This window comes from Camellia sinensis, chromosome 9, assembly GCF_055761805.1.
Source record: "Camellia sinensis isolate YWXY chromosome 9, ASM5576180v1, whole genome shotgun sequence".
Lineage (NCBI taxonomy): Eukaryota > Viridiplantae > Streptophyta > Magnoliopsida > Ericales > Theaceae > Camellia > Camellia sinensis.
Window position 1 is genome coordinate 124363568 of NC_138969.1, and position 17493 is coordinate 124381060.

Genomic DNA, 17493 nt, shown 5'->3' on the forward strand with positions numbered 1-17493 from the left:
AAGGAACCTCCAGCCAGGTATAGATAACTTGTCAGTTCCATAAGGAACCTCCGGTAACGGGAACTTGTAGCATACTTGAATCATAGCATAATATCACTTGTAACATACTTGAATCATGACATAATATCATTAATGTTTGTTATTGTTGGACAATCATTCATAGTATAAAGCACGGCAACTCTTTCAGCAGATCTTATTTCGTATACAGAAAATACATAAAGTTGAATATAGCTTTACTAAGTTATTACTCACAGATAACAACTGCTGCAAGTGGACAATTCAACTTCCTTGAGGTGCGTGACCTACACAGTTACAGAACGAACGTATACTGAATTACACACCCGAAAATGATAACTTAGTCCTTTCTTGTTTTGGTGTGTTTCTACTTCATTATCCTCATTATGGTGTCTTAATCATGGCCTAGGAATGCCTAGGATGGAATGAGGATGCAAAAATGCACTTGAAATCAATTTTCAAAACTTGCTGAAAACAGGGTCCACGTTCGAGCGTGGCTTTCCTCGGCGGAAATGCAAAATACAAGGGTTCGCTTGAGTGTAACTTCCCTCGCTCGAGCGGTCTGAAAACTTTGAAAAAGTACTGGTTGCTTGTTTTTCACGCTCGACGGACGCTCGATCTCCGCTCGAGCGTGAGACTCAGATCCTCGCTTGAGCGTGACTTCTGTCGCTCGAGCATGCTGCAAAATATATGAACTTTTGGGAACATGCAATTCACACTCGAGCGGGCTTCAGGTCGCTCCAGGGGAAGTACACGCACTCAGAGTGGCCGCTCAAGCATGAACTCCTACGCTCGAGCGTAGATGCAAATTTTGGAATTTCTAGATTTGTTCTACCAGCTCAAAATTCAACTTTCAAGCATCAAAACTTGATTTTTCTGGGCTAAAACTTGAGAAAACACTTAGGAACTCATAAAATATCATGAACTAAAGATCATTTCAAGAAATCATGGCCCAATAGCTTTCCAATTATGCAAGATTCAACTTGCAATGTAGGAACGTGCTATAAATATGACATGCATGTATAATTTGAGTTCATAGTTTCCCAAAACATGATCGAATGAAACATCCAGCACAAAACATGGTGAATTCTCAGATTATAACCAAAATATGAACATGCATGTGAGAATTCTCATGAAAACAACTTCAAAACTTCATGATATGGACATGCATGCATGGAATGACTTTGCTTTCTTAAATTCTAGCTCAACTCCATGTGAATTCACCTATTTCATTTGCATTCATGTACTAAATGACTCAATTTCAAGGTTGTAAGGTTGAACGCTTACCTAGGTTACTCAATTGAGCTCCACTCAAGCAAAATCTTGAGCAATTCACCAAATCTCCTAGCAATTTTCTCATATCCCAACTTTGATCTCAATTTTCCTTCCCTCTCTCTCTCTCTCTCCCATGTTTTGCTTGTTTGAGTCACAAGATGAGGGATTGAAAATGTATTCTCCTAGTCTTGACTCAACAATTTGCCTTATATAGGCTTGGAGCAAAGATGTAATTCTTTATTGATCAAGTTAATCAAGTAGATCTTAAATTATTTTAATTTAATCGTTCCAGACTGAATTTTAATTAAACCCACCATAAAATTTTAAAAATTCCAATTAACACATAAGCCGAGTCAATTTCTGAATCGGTTGCCATTAAGGCTTTCAATTCATAATCTAAAGCTAAAACATGAATAGATCTTTCTACGTTAAAAAGATATAAACACAAAATAATGTAATGCACATGTAATTAACTTAGGATTTCTCCTTAATTACTTGTTAGGTATACTTAAACATGAATTAGCGCAAATCACGAGTCGGGGTTGTTACAGTCTTTCCCCCTTAAAGAGTTTGGTCCTCCAAACTTGAGTTACCTTCATTCTGGAAGAACCCCGAGTCCAAAGGAAACAGTTCAGGGTATCTTTTCATCATGTCTTCTTCTGTTTCCCAAGTTGCATAAGTTCCCCCATGATTTTCCACCAATCAACTTTTACCAATGGGATTTCTTTGTTCCTTAGTCTTTTGATTCGGCGATTCACAATCTAAATGGGTCTTTCTTCGTAAGTATAGTCATCCTTCAGAAGCACATGGGTCGGCTCTATAACATGGAGCGGGTCTCGTAAGTAATCTCGAAGCATTGAAACATGAAAAACGTTGTGCATATGCTCTAGTACCGGAGGTAAGGCCACTCAATACGTCACGGGATTGATCCTTTCAAGAATCTCATACAGCCTAACATACCTTGGTGCCAACTTGCCTTTTACTCTGAATCGTGTTTGACCCTTCATCGGAGTTACCTTGATAAACACATGATCTCCGACTTCATATTCCTTATCACGCATTCGAACATCAGCATAACTTTTTTGCTGGCTTTGTGCAGTTTTCAGTCTCTGCTGAATCAACTTTATGTTTTCAGTTGTTTCTTGTACAAGTTTTGGTCCCAACAATGGTCTGTCGCCTACTTCGGCCCAGGAAATCGGAGATCTACACTTCCTACCATACAAAGCTTCATAAGGATCCATTCCGATGCTTGAATTGTAACTATTGTTATACACAAACTCAGCCAATGGAAAATAGGTCTCCCAATTTCCTTGGAAATCTAACACACACATTCTGAGTATATTCTTCAAAGTTTGACTGGTTCGTTCAATTTGACCATCTGTCTGTGGGTGATAGGCACTACTCAACCTCAGTTCTGTCCCCAAAGCCTATTGCAAACTCTGCCAAAATCTTAACACAAATTTTGAATCCCTGTCAGATATAATAGATATTGGCACCCCATGCAATCTCACAATCTCATTCATATAAATATTGGCCAATTTGTCAGCATTGTAAATAGATTTAACAAGTAGAAAATGGGCAGACTTAGTTAAACAATCCACAATGACCCAAATAAAATCCATACCTCGGGAAGAGCGAAACAATCCCACAATGAAGTCCATGGTAATGTGCTCCCATTTCCATTCTGGTATTGAAATTGGTTGTAGCAAACCAGCGGGTCGTTGATGTTCTGTTTTAGTTCGTTGACATTGTAAACATCTAGCCACAAAATATGCAATACACTTTTTCATTCCAGACCACCAGAAATTCTTTTTCAAATCGTGGTACATCTTCGTGTTCCCCGGATGCATGGCAATTTTCGAAATTGTGAGCTTCAGACATAACACGTTTTCTCAAGTCACAACAATTTGGTACACAAAGACGATTATGAAATTTCAGCACATTGTTCTCAAGTATAAATCCGAGCCTTGGCTTTGAGTTGATTTCATCCATGATCTTTTTCAGAAATTCATCTTGCGGTTGCTTCTCCTTAACTTCTTTAATGATTGCAGGCTGAGCTGAAATAGCAGCTAAAATTCCACCTTGTTCACGCATCACGACCTCAATCTCATTCTTTTCCAGGTCATACAACAAATCTCTTTGACAGGTGAGCAAACATGATAGACTTTCCATTAACTTCCGGCTTAAGGCATCTGCTATAGTATTAGCTTTTCCCGGTTAATACAAAATTTGTAAATCATAGTCTTTGATTAGCTCTAACCATCTCCTCTGTCTCATGTTCAATTCTTTTTGGGTGAAGAAATATTTCAAACTTTCATGGTCAGTATACACTTCACAAGTTACTCCATACAAGTAGTGACGCCAGATTTTCACAGTAAACACCACAACTGCCAGTTCGAGATCATGAGTCGGGTAATTCTTTTCATGAGGACAGAGTTGCCGAGAAGCATAGGCAATCACCTTACCATTTTGCATTAATACACAGCCCAAACCTTTGTAGGATGCATCACTGCAAATCTGGAACCCATCTGTACCATTGGGCAGAGTCAAAATCGGTGCAGTTACTAGTCTCGTCTTCAGTTCTTGGAAGGTCGTCTCTCGTTGGTCATTTCAATCAAATTGTACATTTTTCTATTTCAACTATGTCACTGGCATGGCAAGTTTCGAAAAATCTTTCACAAATCTTCTGTGGTAACTAGCAAGCCCCAGAAAGCTTCTAACTTTGGACACATTGGTTGGTCTTGGCCAGCCAACAATGGCTTCAATTTTTTGTGGGCCCACTGATATACTATCCCGGTTGATTACATAGCCCAAAAAGGCTACGCTGTCCAGCCAGAATTCATATTTGGATAGTTTTGCATATAATTTCTTTTCTCTCAGAGTCTATAAGGCAGTTCTCAAATGATTCTCATGTTCTTCCTTGTTTTTTGAGTAGATCAATATATCATCAATAAAGACAACAATAAATTCATCCAAAAATTATCTGAACACTCTATTCATAAGGTCCATAAAGGCGGTAGGTGCATTGGTTACCCCAAACAGTATGACTAGGAATTCATAATGCCCGTATCTAGTTCTGAATGCGGTCTTCTCTACATCTTCTGCCTTAACCCTCAACTGGTGATACCCGGATCTAAGGTCAATCTTAGAAAACACTTGGTCTCCCTGAAGTTGATCAAATAGGTCATCAATTCAGGGCAGTGGGTACTTGTTCTTGACGGTTACTTTGTTTAACTCACAGTAGTCAATACATAGCCTCAATGATCCATCTTTCCTTTTAACAAACAACACTGGAGCATCTCAAGGTGAAGTACTCGGACGGATAAACTTTTTGTCTAAGAGTTCTTGGAGTTGGACCTTTAACTCTTTCAATTGTGTAGTCGACATCCTATAAGGAGTCTTGGAGATAGGTTGAGTTCCAGGTGTTACTTCAATAGTAAATTCAATTTCCCTATCGATTAAGTCCCCAGGTAGATCATTGGGAAATACATCAGGAAAGTCACTAACCACAAGAATGGTTTCTACGCTGGTACTATCTAAGGATTTAGTCAATGCACAACACAAGTAGCCTCGACAACCTTTTCTTAACAATTTTTTGGCTTTCATGAAGGAAATCAAGTATAGTGGAGGAAATACCCCATTCTCAGTGAAAGTAAACTCATGCATACCAGGTGGTTTAAACATGATGGTTTTGTTCACATAATCAATAGTAGCACAATATTTGGTCAACCAATCCATACCCAGAATGCAGTCAAAATGATCAATGCTCAAAGGTAGCAAGTCTACATATAATGTCACATCACCAATTATAACATCACATGCCGGATAAACATAAGCACATATCAGAGAACCCCAGATGGTGTAGACACAGATAGAAAACATTTCACAGGTTCTATCAGTCTAGTTAATTTTTGAGAAAAAGCATGCGAGACAAATGAATGCATAGAACCAGAATCAATTAGTACATAGGCATTCTGAGCACATATAGGGATTACACCTGACACAATTGTTTCGGTATTCTGTATATCTCTAGGCACGAGTGCAAACACTCTTCTTTGCCTTAGTGTCTTATTTCCAGCATTACCTTTGGTATTTGTTCTAGTGTTGGCCCTTGTTACAGGAACAGATCCAGCTGAAGTTGCTGCTGGGTGGTTAACATTGTCAAATCTCATTGGACAGTCTCTAATCATGTGACTGGTTTTGCCACATCGGAAACATGTACCCGAAGCACGTTGACACATGCCTTTGTGCTTCCTTTCACACTCTAAACAGACCGGTATAGATCCGCCACTCTGGCTTGAGCTGCTCGAAGATCTAGTATTTTACTTGTTGTTAATGAAGAAGGAACGACCCTTCCGAAAATTAGATCCAGGCCTTTTGCTTTTCCATTATGTTATTGGTGTTTTAGTTTGTTTCATTGCTGCTATTGTGGCCTCTGCCATTATTGCTTTGTCCAAAACTTCCACATAGGTAGGCAATTTCAAAACGCCTACTCGGTCAAACACTTCTAGATCCAGTTCGCCTTCAAATTTTCGTGCTTTCTTGTAGTCAGTATCCACTATATGTGGAGCAAACTGAGCTAGTTCAGTGAATTTGGCTTCATACTCAGCTACCGACATCCTACCTTGCTTAAGTTCTTGAAACTCTGACACCTTCTGATCCCTGAAACATTGGAAAAAATACTTGTTGTAGAATATCTCATTGAATTGTGCCCATGTCATGTCTCCATTGTTAAGTTAAACTAACAGCCACTATCTTCGAGCTTCATCATTTAAGGTGTAGGTGGCCAAGAGCACTTTCTGGGTCGCGGGGCAAGGGAATACTTTGAATAACTTTTCCATCTCTAGCAGCCAGGTTTCTGCCTCTAATGGTTCTATGCCACCCAAGAAGGTCAGTGGCTTCATTTTTATAAATTTCTGAGTCAAATTGATTATGTCATTATTATCTGATTCAGCTTATACTGGCAGAGGCGGAGGGGGCAAAGGTTGTTGTCTCTATTGTTGTATCATAGCTTCAGTTAATACTGCAAGCATCTGTTCCATCCGGCTCATGCGAGCCTCTGAAGATTCACTTATATCATTTCCCCTTGCATTCTCCATGTTGCTATAGAGACACCAAATAACAATAAACATAGGAATAATCTCATTCATTTCTTTCAATTCATTTACTCAGATTTACATTCAGTTTTCATATCCATTTGGGTTACCATACACTCACACATGTAGATGGAATGCCCCTACTTCTTACTAGGACATCCTAAGCTCATATGGACCTATGTGTGCGGTAGAAGACGTGCTCTGATACCATTTTGTCACGACCCAAACTCACTCCTATAGGTTTAGCGTCATAATTGGCTAGTAATCCTTGGATTACCAAAGGCCTCTTAAGACTTGACTTGAGATTAGGGGCTGCGGAAGTACTTACATAAAGAAATATACATAGTCTATCAAGCTGTGCAGATATACATGGAACTGAAAATCTTAAACTTTATAAACATACAAGTGACGTCATAGGTACAGTATTTACACGTCACTTTCAAGTACATACAAAAGGAGAACTTATTCATAAAACAAAAGAAACAGTCTTGTACATCCATATTGACACAGCCACAAAACATAACTTGATCTGAAACCTCCTCGTGAGGGCCAAAAGGTGGCTGACTAACACAAAATACCCCAGGCATCATCTTAAGCCTGATCACGAGCCTGCTCACCTACATACATAATAAATAACTAGTAAGTGGAGGCTCAATGAATAATAACAAAGTAAAGGGGTAAATGAATGATGTCCAATAATTGTGGCTGAAACTGAAATTCACATTCGTATTCTCATTCTGAGCAGGTATACAAAAATCAGAGTTCATGCTTAATCTTACTATTACCCAAAAGACAACCTAAGAGGGAGGGAGGCTGAATTAGGTTTTTATAATTAAAATTAATAATACCCTAATAAAAATTATGACTAGCACAATAGATAAATATAATTAATGAAATAAAAATAATTAAACACAAGTGTCTTAACAACTATGTTGGTTAATGATTTTAGCACAGTAAAAATGTGAAATATAGCTATGACAATTTAAAATAAAATAAAGAGATAAGGGAGAGAGAGGCAAAAAAATTTATAGTGGTTCGGGTTCAACTCGGCCTACGTCCACTCCTTAAGTTTCACTTGAGATTTTCCACTATACTCTAGCTTCACAGGGTGCTAGCAACATTTTCACAGATGGAGCAATCCTCCACAGATTTTACACTGACTTTCTAAGTCAAGAATACTGAGTGTACTATACTCTTATAAGGTTGAAAATAAGGTGTTTTTGCTTTCATAGAAAGCTACAAGAATTATCTCTCAAAGATAGATATAAAAATGAAGCTTTGATTTTTCTGTCAACCTCACACATGAAAGATGTGTTTAAAGCTATAAGGCTTAGTGTATAGTTTCTGAGAATAGATGTGAGTGATTATAGATCAAAGAATATTTTCAGGTTTTTATAACTTGTTTACATTAGAGGCTTTGGTATATATAATGAAAATTATAGCTGTTTATAGCTGTTGTAGTCATTTGAATTTGTAGCCGTTTATAACCGTTATACTTCATCATTACTAATTTGAATATCTTCCACTCCATCATTACAAATTTGAATATTTTCCACTTGAACCTTTTAGATTACAAATTTGAATGTCTTCCACTTAAATTTTTTGAACCTTTTGGCCTGCTGCTGTACTGGGCTGTTTGAACCTTTGTTTTGGGCTGTTTGAACTCCTAATTTAATCAAATATAAAATACATTCTAACAACATTTAGGATAAAGGTTTAGGTGAGAAATAATAGGAAAAAATAAATTTTTATTTTATTAAAACATAAAATCATCAAAATAAATGTTGATTCTATTTTTGTCTTTCAAATAAATCATCAAAATAAATTTTGATTCTATTTTTTTCTTCCAAATAAATTAAAACATAATTAAATAAATCATCAAAATAAATAAGTGTAACACTTACGTATTACATCCGTTAGTGCTGATAGATCTCATACAGAGTGGCTTAAATCATACTTGTCAGTTCTATAGAAGAATCTCTGGCCGGGTAAGGATAACTTGCCAGTCCCATAAAGGAACCTCCGGACTGGGAACTTGTAAACTTGTCAGTTCAACATAGGAATCTCCAGCCGGGTATAGATAACTTGTCAGTTTCATAAGGAACCTCTGGTAACGGGAACTTGTAGCATACTTGAATCATAACATAATATCACTTGTAGCATACTTGAATCATGGCATAATATCATCAATGTTTTTTTATTGTTGAACAATCATTCATAGTATAAAGTGTGGCATTTCTTTCAGCAGATCTTATTTCGTATACAGAAAATACATAAAGTTGAACATAGCTTTACTAAATTATTACTCACAGATAACAACTGCTGCAAGTGGACAATTCAACTTCCTTGAGGTGCGTGACCTACATAGTTACAGAACGAACGTATACTAAATTACATACCTGGAAATGATAACTTAGTCCTTTCTTGTTTGGTGTGTTTCTACTTTATTATCCTCATTATGGTGTCTTAATCATGGCCTAGGAATGCCTAGGATGGAATGAGGATGCAAAAATGTACTTGAAATCATTTTTCAAAACTTGCTGAAAATAGGGCCTACGCTCGAGCTGACATGCAAATTATAAGGGTTCGCTCGAGCGTAACTTCCCTCGCTCGAGCGGTCTAAAAACTTTGAAAAAGTATTGGTTGCTTGTTTTTCACGCTCGACGGACGCTCGATCTTTGCTCGAGTATGAGACTCAGATCCTCGCTCGAGCGTGATTTTTGTCGCTCGAGCGTGCTGCAAAACAAATGAACTTCTAGGAACATGCAATTCACGCTCGAGCGGGCTTCAGGTCGCTCGAGCGGAAGTACACGCACTCAAAGTGGTTACTTGAGCGTGAACTCCTACGCTCGAGCATAGATGCAAATTCTGGAATTTCCAGATTTGTTCTACTAGCTCAAAATTCAACTTTCAAGCATCAAAACTTAATTTTTCTGGGCTAAAACTTGAGAAAACACTTAGGAACTCATAAAACATCATGAATTAAAGATCATTTCACGAAATTATGGCCCAATAACTTGCCAATTATGCAAGATTCAACTTGAAATGTAGGAACATGCTATAAATATGACATGCATGCATAATTTGAGTTCATAGTTTCCCAAAACATGATCAAATGAAATATCCAACACAAAATATGGTGAATTCGTAGATTATAACCAAAATATGAACATGCATGTGAGAATTCTAATGAAAACAATTTCAAAACTTCATGATATGGACATACGTGCATGGAATGACTTTGCTTTCTTAAATTCTAGCTCAACTCTATGTGAATTCACCTATTTCATTTTTATTCATGTACTAAATGACTCAATTTCAAGGTTGCAAGGTTGAGCTCTTACCTAGGCTACTCAATTGAGCTCCACTCAAGCAAAATCTTGAGCAATTCACCAAATCTCCTAGCAATTCTCTCCTATCCCAACTTTGATCTCATTTTTCCTTCCCCCTCTCTCTCTCTCTCTCTCTCTCTCTCTCTCCCCCACGTTTTGCTTGTTTGAGTCACAAGATGAGGGATTGAAAATGTATTCTCCTAGTCTTGACTCAACAATTTGCGTTATATAGGCTTGGGGCAAAGATGTAATTCTTTATTGATCAAGTTAATCAAGTAGATCTTAAATTATTTTAATTTAATTTTTCCGAACCGAATTTCAATTAAACCCACTATAAAATTCTAAAAATTCTAATTAACACATAAACCGAGTCAATTTTTGAATCGGTTACCGTTATGGTTCAATTCACAATCCGAAACTAAAACATGAATAGATCTTTCTACGTTAAACAGATATAAACACAAAATAATGTAATGCACATGTAATTAATTCAAAATTTCTCCTTAATTACTTATTAGGTATACTTAAACATGAATTAGCGCTAATTCCGGGTCATGATTGCTACACCCATCTTTACCAATAGATGTCGAAGACGGTGAATTTTCCAGCGAATTGTTTTTATAAGGGAAGCTGACAGTTGCACTAGTTTTCTTCTTTTTTTTCTTTGCAATATTTTTCCTAATAAGGAAATGGTATTATTTTATTCAATAATGTTTAATTTATCATATTTTTATTATATTTTATTCACTATCTAACATGTTCAAATATGAATGACATTTACATAAAACTATTATATTAATGGTTGGGGTGTTTTTGATTGGATAGTTAAAAAAGATCATTTTAGCATTATTATAGTTTCTTTTCCTTTTTTCATTTTTCATTTTGTGCCTTTTTTTTCATTATTATGAATCAGTTTAGAAATGTTATTGCTAATTTTTAATTTGGTATACAAAATATAGCTTGTATTATTAACTGTAATTTTTTTAATAGACATGTTCCTGGCCCTTTAAAGATAAAATTTTAGTTTTGTCCCTGGACAGACAGTGAGATTAATAATAGTGCATGAGAACAGAAAAAGCAAAGATTAAAAAAAGTACAAAGGTAAAAGATTGAAAAAAAATTTGTCATTTAAAATAATATTTTATACTTCTCACTATTAAATTTAATTAATCATGTCATTAAATTCAAAATAGATCAATTATTGAACTTAATGTCATACACATTCCCATAAAAGTGAACTTATCACTATTTTTTCTCAAAATTTGAGTTAAAATTTCTTAACCCGAAATAAATTTGGTTAGGGACAAGAGAGTCTCGCAACTCGAGCATTCTAAACAACTCAAGTTTTATTGTTACTAAATATAATTATATATAATAAAGATGAAATATACATATAAAATATTAATATATGCTCATCATTAAGTTAAATCATACGGTAATGTAATCAATTATATTGATTGATATGTATAACTCAAATGATTTTTCGTATTATCTTTCATTTTTCTAATTTTTTGATATATTTTTTCTTTATATTTTTAGAAGGTTAAATTATGTTATGCCGCTTGAAGTTTTAGTATTCTCTCTCTTTAGATTTTAAAATTTATTCTTTTTGACTTTAATCCTCAATGTTTTTAATTTTTTTCAATTTATTTCGATAATTAACTTCCATTCAATTTTGTTTAAAAAAATGTCACATCAAATGGTGCCACACGGTATAATATCACACTATAATACAAATTTGAATAAATTAAATTGTCCCTTCAATTTCAATGTTTTCTCAATAACCCCTACTTTTCTTTTCTTTCTTTCTTTTTTTTTTTTTTTTTTTTTTTGTTTCACTTTGAACTCCAATATTTTTAGTTTTTCCAATTTTTTTCCATCAAACAACTATTGAAATATTGTTTTTTTCATAGGCTTATTTTGGGTCAACTTTGAGCTCAAAATTGTGTGAGATCTACACGTCTTTTGAGGTGGGTCCAAAGAGGTGACGTGTTCCTTACCGCATGACAAATTACACGCTGAAGACGGTTCGTCAAAATCATTTATGAGTAAATGAAAACTTGACGTCGTTTTCGGATTCGTGGAATAGACATTTAAAGAATTAAATGTGGGTTTCCTTAAAGGCTTGTCCCACATTGAAACTTGAAGAGAACTTATATGTGTATATAAGTTCAAGGTGACAACACTTGGGTTGGGCCCCAAGGGGTACTTCAAGTTTGTAGAAGAGAGGAGTTATGGACAAAGGAATCTTGGCTCAAACCACCGTACGCGCACCGCAACCGCCGGCCGGCCGAGCACGGGTGTGGGTTGTGGGCCAAGTCAGTTCTAATATTAATGTTTTCAAAAAATTATTGCGGGAAATTAATTCCAAATTTGAATTTAATTTTTATGTCCATAAATGTGCCATTTCCAGTCCACAACAGATTCAAATTCAAACTATGTACAGGTTTCAAACTACCTGGACAGATCCAAACTACTGGGTAGTTATCTGTCCAAAATTGCAAGCATATTTGTTGTAGTTGAAGCAGTTATCTGTTTGAATTTTGAAACTGCACCTGTTCATTCCTTTCACATCTGTTCGGACAGATCTGAACAACCACTATTTGCCTATAAATACAGCCATTTGCAGCAGGTTTTGGGACCAGAAAAAATTTATTTTGCTGTCCAGATTTTGCCCTCTTGCATCAATTATTCTTTATATTATTTTAGGAAAAAATTCAGAGAGTTTAGAACACAGGTTTTGTTCACCGAACAAATTGTTTGGAGTGCTACTACAATTTGTGAAGATCATTGTATCCTGGGAGATAGACGCCATTAGTCCGTAAGCATCGAAGCGGGGCGAATCTGTCTTAAGAACAGATTGTCACACACTTGACTTGATCTTTTTATTATTCATTTGGTTCGGTAAAATAAATTCTATAAGTTATTTATTTTATTTGTTTGATTTGATTTCAATTTATTTATTTTACATAGAAGATTGTTCCAACAACAACGTCCATAAGACCTTAGATAGAAAAATTCCACGTTGGCAATCTCGTGGCATAATAACGCATAACATTTAACTTCTACACTAGTCCCTTCCACTGTGTCCTTTACTACCTCTTCCACCAGCACAATATCACCACTAAAACCCTCAAGCTTCTTTAACTTGTCATTTTCGACAACTAACAATACCATCACCCAACTCCCTATTTCACCTCCATACTAACATCACTAGCATTTAAAAACTACCATAAAGCAACGATCACCATAGCCCCTCAAATCAACACCATCGAATATCTCTTTCTCTTAAATCTCATTTCCATTTTGGACAATGGAGTGTTGAATGGGCAACTATAGCTAAAATTTGTCTAATTTGGGATTAGTTGTTGGACCAAGTTAGGAAGAATTAGAAAATTAGGTCCTAAAGTGGAAGAAAAACAACTGTCGATCAATCAAAGAAAGAAAACACACTACAAGAAAACCGACATACAGTGACGTTTTTTTTATGGCGTTTTCAAAAACGTCGTGAAATCTGTCCAGATTTTTTAAATTTTAAAAAAATTAAACTAAACCATCTCGTTTTGTGGGCCGGTTATTTCCTTTAAACAGTGGCTCAACTCAAGGCTACGTCTTCTATTCTGATCGAACAGAGGCATGACTTTAGGAAGAGAGATAAATCGAGGCGTTGGATCTTCGAAGCATCGGATCTTCGATCTCTTCGATCTTCATCAATTCTTCGGTTGTTTGATCTGAAAAATGTTGTTCTACTCTTGATTTGAGCGTATATCTTCCTGATTGTTCGAATCCCTATGGTCTAAATCGATCTAGGGCTCAAGGTTAGGTTTTCTGGAGCGTATATCTTCCAGATTGTTTGAATCCCTATGATCTAAATCGATCTAGGGCTCAAGGTTAGGGTTTTCTGATATAGATTTGCCACATTCACACAAGATCTATAAAATTTCATGGCTAAATCTAACGATTTGGAATTGTTTTCTCTCGATTTAGTTGATTTCCAGCCTTTTTTGCTTTTGTTTTGTGTTTTCTCCTTTCGTTTTTGTTGCTTTACTCTTTCTAGTCCTTGTGTGGAAAACTCTTCTCTTTCATCAGATTGAGCAGCAACAATGGTGAATCGATTTATCTAGGGTTTCGAGTACGATGTTAGTGTCTCTGATCATGTACGGGACAAGCAGGTGGCGTTGGATGTGGATCGTTGGAAACAGTGAGTAGAAGCTCAACGATGCAGAGAAAAATTGTGTATTGAAGGTGGAAGCAACGGTGGGCTTCTTATTGGGGCTTGCATTAATCAGGTATAGCGGTGTTGATTCATTTTCTTGGTGGCATTTTTTTGGGTTTATTCATTTGTCATAATACATCGTGTCTATAAACTAAATTGTAAAAATTTGTGGTTACAGAGACCTAATCTTTTTGGTTGTGCTCTTGCTCATGTTGGTGTTATGGATATGCTTAGATTTCACAAATTCACTATAGGTCAGCCAGCAATCTGTGGGTTCACTTGGTTGATTTATTTTAGTATCACTTGTTGATTTTTAGGTTTCTTTTCTAGGTCATAGATGGACATGTGACTTTGGCTGCTCAGAGGAGGAAGAGTTCCATTGGCTTATCAGGTGAGTGAATTTATTTTCATTGAATTATCTGCCTGTATAATGTTCTTACTTTGAAATTATAATTTTTTAGATATTTTTTTGGTTTGATATAAAATATGTTAGTTAATCTCGAGTAAGTTATTTACTTCTGTTATTGTTTGGCGTTCACCTCTTAATCACAAATTATTCCTCATTTCCAACTTTCAAATTACATTTTAGTAATACTAAAATGCAGTTGACTTGCATACTTTGTTAAATGAAAAATATGTTCTATGTATTATTTAAGTATCTGTTTTTTTTTTTTTTTGGGCAAGTCTTGAGTAAACTCATTTAGTTCTGTGTCTTAGCGTGTGGCTCTTAATGACTGTTATTTATTGGTTCAACGTTCACTGAAGTTAATGGAGAATCATAGACCAATTTCCCGTGCTTGTTTATCCATCATCAGTTAGCAAGTAGTCAGTTCTCGTTTGATTTTTGAGCTGGGTTGCTTTTTCTTTTAGCTTTTCATCACTCGTAAGTTTTCAGCAGACGGGTAGTTGGGTAACTATTTTATCATTTTGAATATTTGCCATTGTTAAATTTCTCTTCAGGTGCTCGCCACTGCATAATGTTAGCAGACCATGGGAACAATCCTCTGATCAGTTTTCTCAGTACCCAGCTACCATGTTATTGACAGCTGATCATGATGATCGGGTTGTGCCATTACACTCATTAAAGTTATTAGCGGTGAGTCTTTAATTGCTACAATTATGTTTTACTTCCTATGTTATTTGCTTTGATTTGCCCTGCATCTGAAGATTGAATTGTCTAGTTTCTTGCTCAAGTTTTGTCAATGAGGTTCACCTCTTAAATGTTATAATATTTATCCACCTTCTTGTCAGGACATAAGAAGATAATAAATTGAATGGCTTAATCACAATATATGATTATCCTCGTGTGTATATATATATACTGAATTGAGGAGGTTACAATTTAGGAAGGTAGAATAACAATAAAATCAAATATAAGGAAATATGCCTAAAATCCCGTAATCGCACAATATACTGGATTCATACAATATACAAGATTCACATATTCCAACAAGGACCGTCTAGGTTAGATCTGTGTGAGGTTCTATGATTGAATTGATTATATTAAATTATATTGTGTGGAAATAACTGAATAAAGTTCTATATTTATATCTACAAAAATTATATACTTTAGGAATTGTCTATATTGAGTTCCAGTAAAGCATATGCAAAAACTCTATCATAGAACTTACATTCAGCAAAAAGAAATCTAGTAGTCTTATCAAAGTAAGGAATGATGGTCTTTTATTACAAGGGAAACTGGAATAATATAAATTGAAGTTTTATTTTTGGTACAAATGATAAAAGTGCACATTAAACATTTTTTTTTTTTTGTTGTTTTTTTCACACTACTTATCTTAGGAACTATTTTTTATAATTTAACCCCTAACTATTACTTTTCACTTTTTAAATTCTCATGTAATTTAACAGCACAATATTAAATGCTATTAAATGAAATTATGAAATGGATGTTATACATGTGCATTATTCTATTTATGTATTTGGTTGTTTCCAGGTAATTAAGAACCAATCTGACCTCATTGATAAAAGACGAGTGTTTTACTCAGACATAAGAGATGACAATCCATTGAATTCCATTGTGTCAAAAGTGAAAATTGTGCAACTTGCGGCAAAAGTATGACCATCACTTACTTCTGGCTACTGATATCTTTGTCTGTTTTTTTTTATTCTTATGATTATTTTTGTCTCTGTTTGTGTGTGTGTGTTTCTAAAACTCTGTTCCTGTTTATTGCTTTCCAAGTTTCTGAAATGTTTTCTCTGTGAAACAGGCTGACTTGGCTGAAAAAGAGAATACTTTTGTCTTCAGACTTGTATTATGATATGGCATATTCATTGCCACACTTTTTGTTTACAACTCTAGATACAACTACAGGTTAGTATGTTTACCCAAGGACTACAATCATTTTTTAAAATGAATTCTTCTAATAGATGTTGTCTGCTTCAGCAAATCCAGAAAACTTAAAGATGGATAGTGATGCATCCTTAATAAGTGAAGCTAGTTCAAATAGTGCACTAGGAGACAACTGACGCTGCAAAATCTTCCCAAGTTTCTAGATGTCAAGAGTATCGGATGACTTTACTAGATTTATACTCTGGATGTGGAGCCATGTCAACTGGTCTCTGCCTTGGAGCATCCGTATCTGGTTTGAAACTGGTTACTGTAAGTCATGAAGTGATTATAAATGTGATTTTTGTAAAACTTGTTCTTCTATGCACTCTTCCATGCAAAGGCTTATATATGTTTTATTTGTATTTGTTTATTAGAGGTGGGCTGTGGATATAAATTCTAATGCATGCGAAAGTCTAAAGTTGAACCATCCTGAAACTGAGGTAGTATATTTGTTCCATTTCCTTTACTTTTTTTATTAGTAATATATATATATATATTTATCAAGGACAAGTCCAAAATGATTATAGGTGAGAAATGAAGCAGCAGAAGATTTCCTATCTTTGCTTAAGGAGTGGGAAAAGCTTTGTAAAGAATTTCAATTGTTGGGTTCCCATCAATCAGAAGATTCCAATTCTGAACAAAACAGCTTGGACAGTGATGATGATGTTGATGATGGCTCTAAGGTTCCTTCTGGAGAGTTCGAAGTGGGAAAATTACTGGCCATTTGTTATGGTGACCCAAACAGTGTCAACAAACATGGGCTGTATTTTAAGGTATATAGACTTTAACCAAGAATGACCTATGAATGTCTTCCAATGCGATTGCTTGCTTTCATGGATTTTGTTGCCTCACCAACTTAATTGATCAAAACAGATGCTTATTTTGATGAACAAATTGGTCACCTTTTGTAGTTCAAATGTTTTAGATAGGTATTTTAATATTTAACAATTGAAGCTGCAACAGTACCCAATCAGATTTTCAACCATAGACTCATGTCTTGAGTGGTGTTTGATGTACCACGTACTATGATTTTATTTTGGTATCCTATATGACTTTAGCGTCAAAGTTCTAGTGGAATTATTAAATGTGTGCTTAACTTAACCTTTTCTAATCTCACAAGAGATTGGATTAGTTTTTTTATTGAGACTTGAATCTAGGACCTCTTCTAACTTTTGTTTTGATACCATGTTATATTAACACTTAAAAAGT

The 17493-nt window shown here is 35.3% G+C and overlaps 1 protein-coding gene and 1 long non-coding RNA gene across 3 annotated transcripts; both read left to right on the forward strand.

Annotated features, from left to right (window-relative positions):
* Nucleotides 1-13313: 13313 nt before the first annotated feature.
* LOC114275024 (uncharacterized) lies at nucleotides 13314-16258 on the forward strand. 2 transcript variants are annotated; one of them, XM_082888721.1, is made up of 7 exons: nucleotides 13314-13536; nucleotides 13808-14007; nucleotides 14113-14188; nucleotides 14265-14325; nucleotides 14895-15030; nucleotides 15889-16008; nucleotides 16163-16258. In XM_082888721.1, exons 3-7 carry the CDS (start codon nucleotides 14155-14157, stop codon nucleotides 16211-16213), a joined length of 402 nt encoding a protein of 133 aa, XP_082744847.1. In that variant the 5' UTR covers nucleotides 13314-13536; nucleotides 13808-14007; nucleotides 14113-14154; the 3' UTR covers nucleotides 16214-16258. The 2 variants fall into 2 exon arrangements, with proteins under 2 accessions (XP_082744847.1, XP_082744848.1); XM_082888722.1 differs by having other exon boundaries at nucleotides 13536-13608; nucleotides 13891-14007.
* Nucleotides 16259-16427: 169 nt separating this feature from the next.
* On the forward strand, nucleotides 16428-17074 carry LOC145799175 (uncharacterized). The gene is made up of 3 exons (XR_014341191.1): nucleotides 16428-16554; nucleotides 16659-16724; nucleotides 16812-17074. It is a non-coding gene; the product is annotated as an uncharacterized LOC145799175 (long non-coding RNA).
* Nucleotides 17075-17493: the final 419 nt, after the last annotated feature.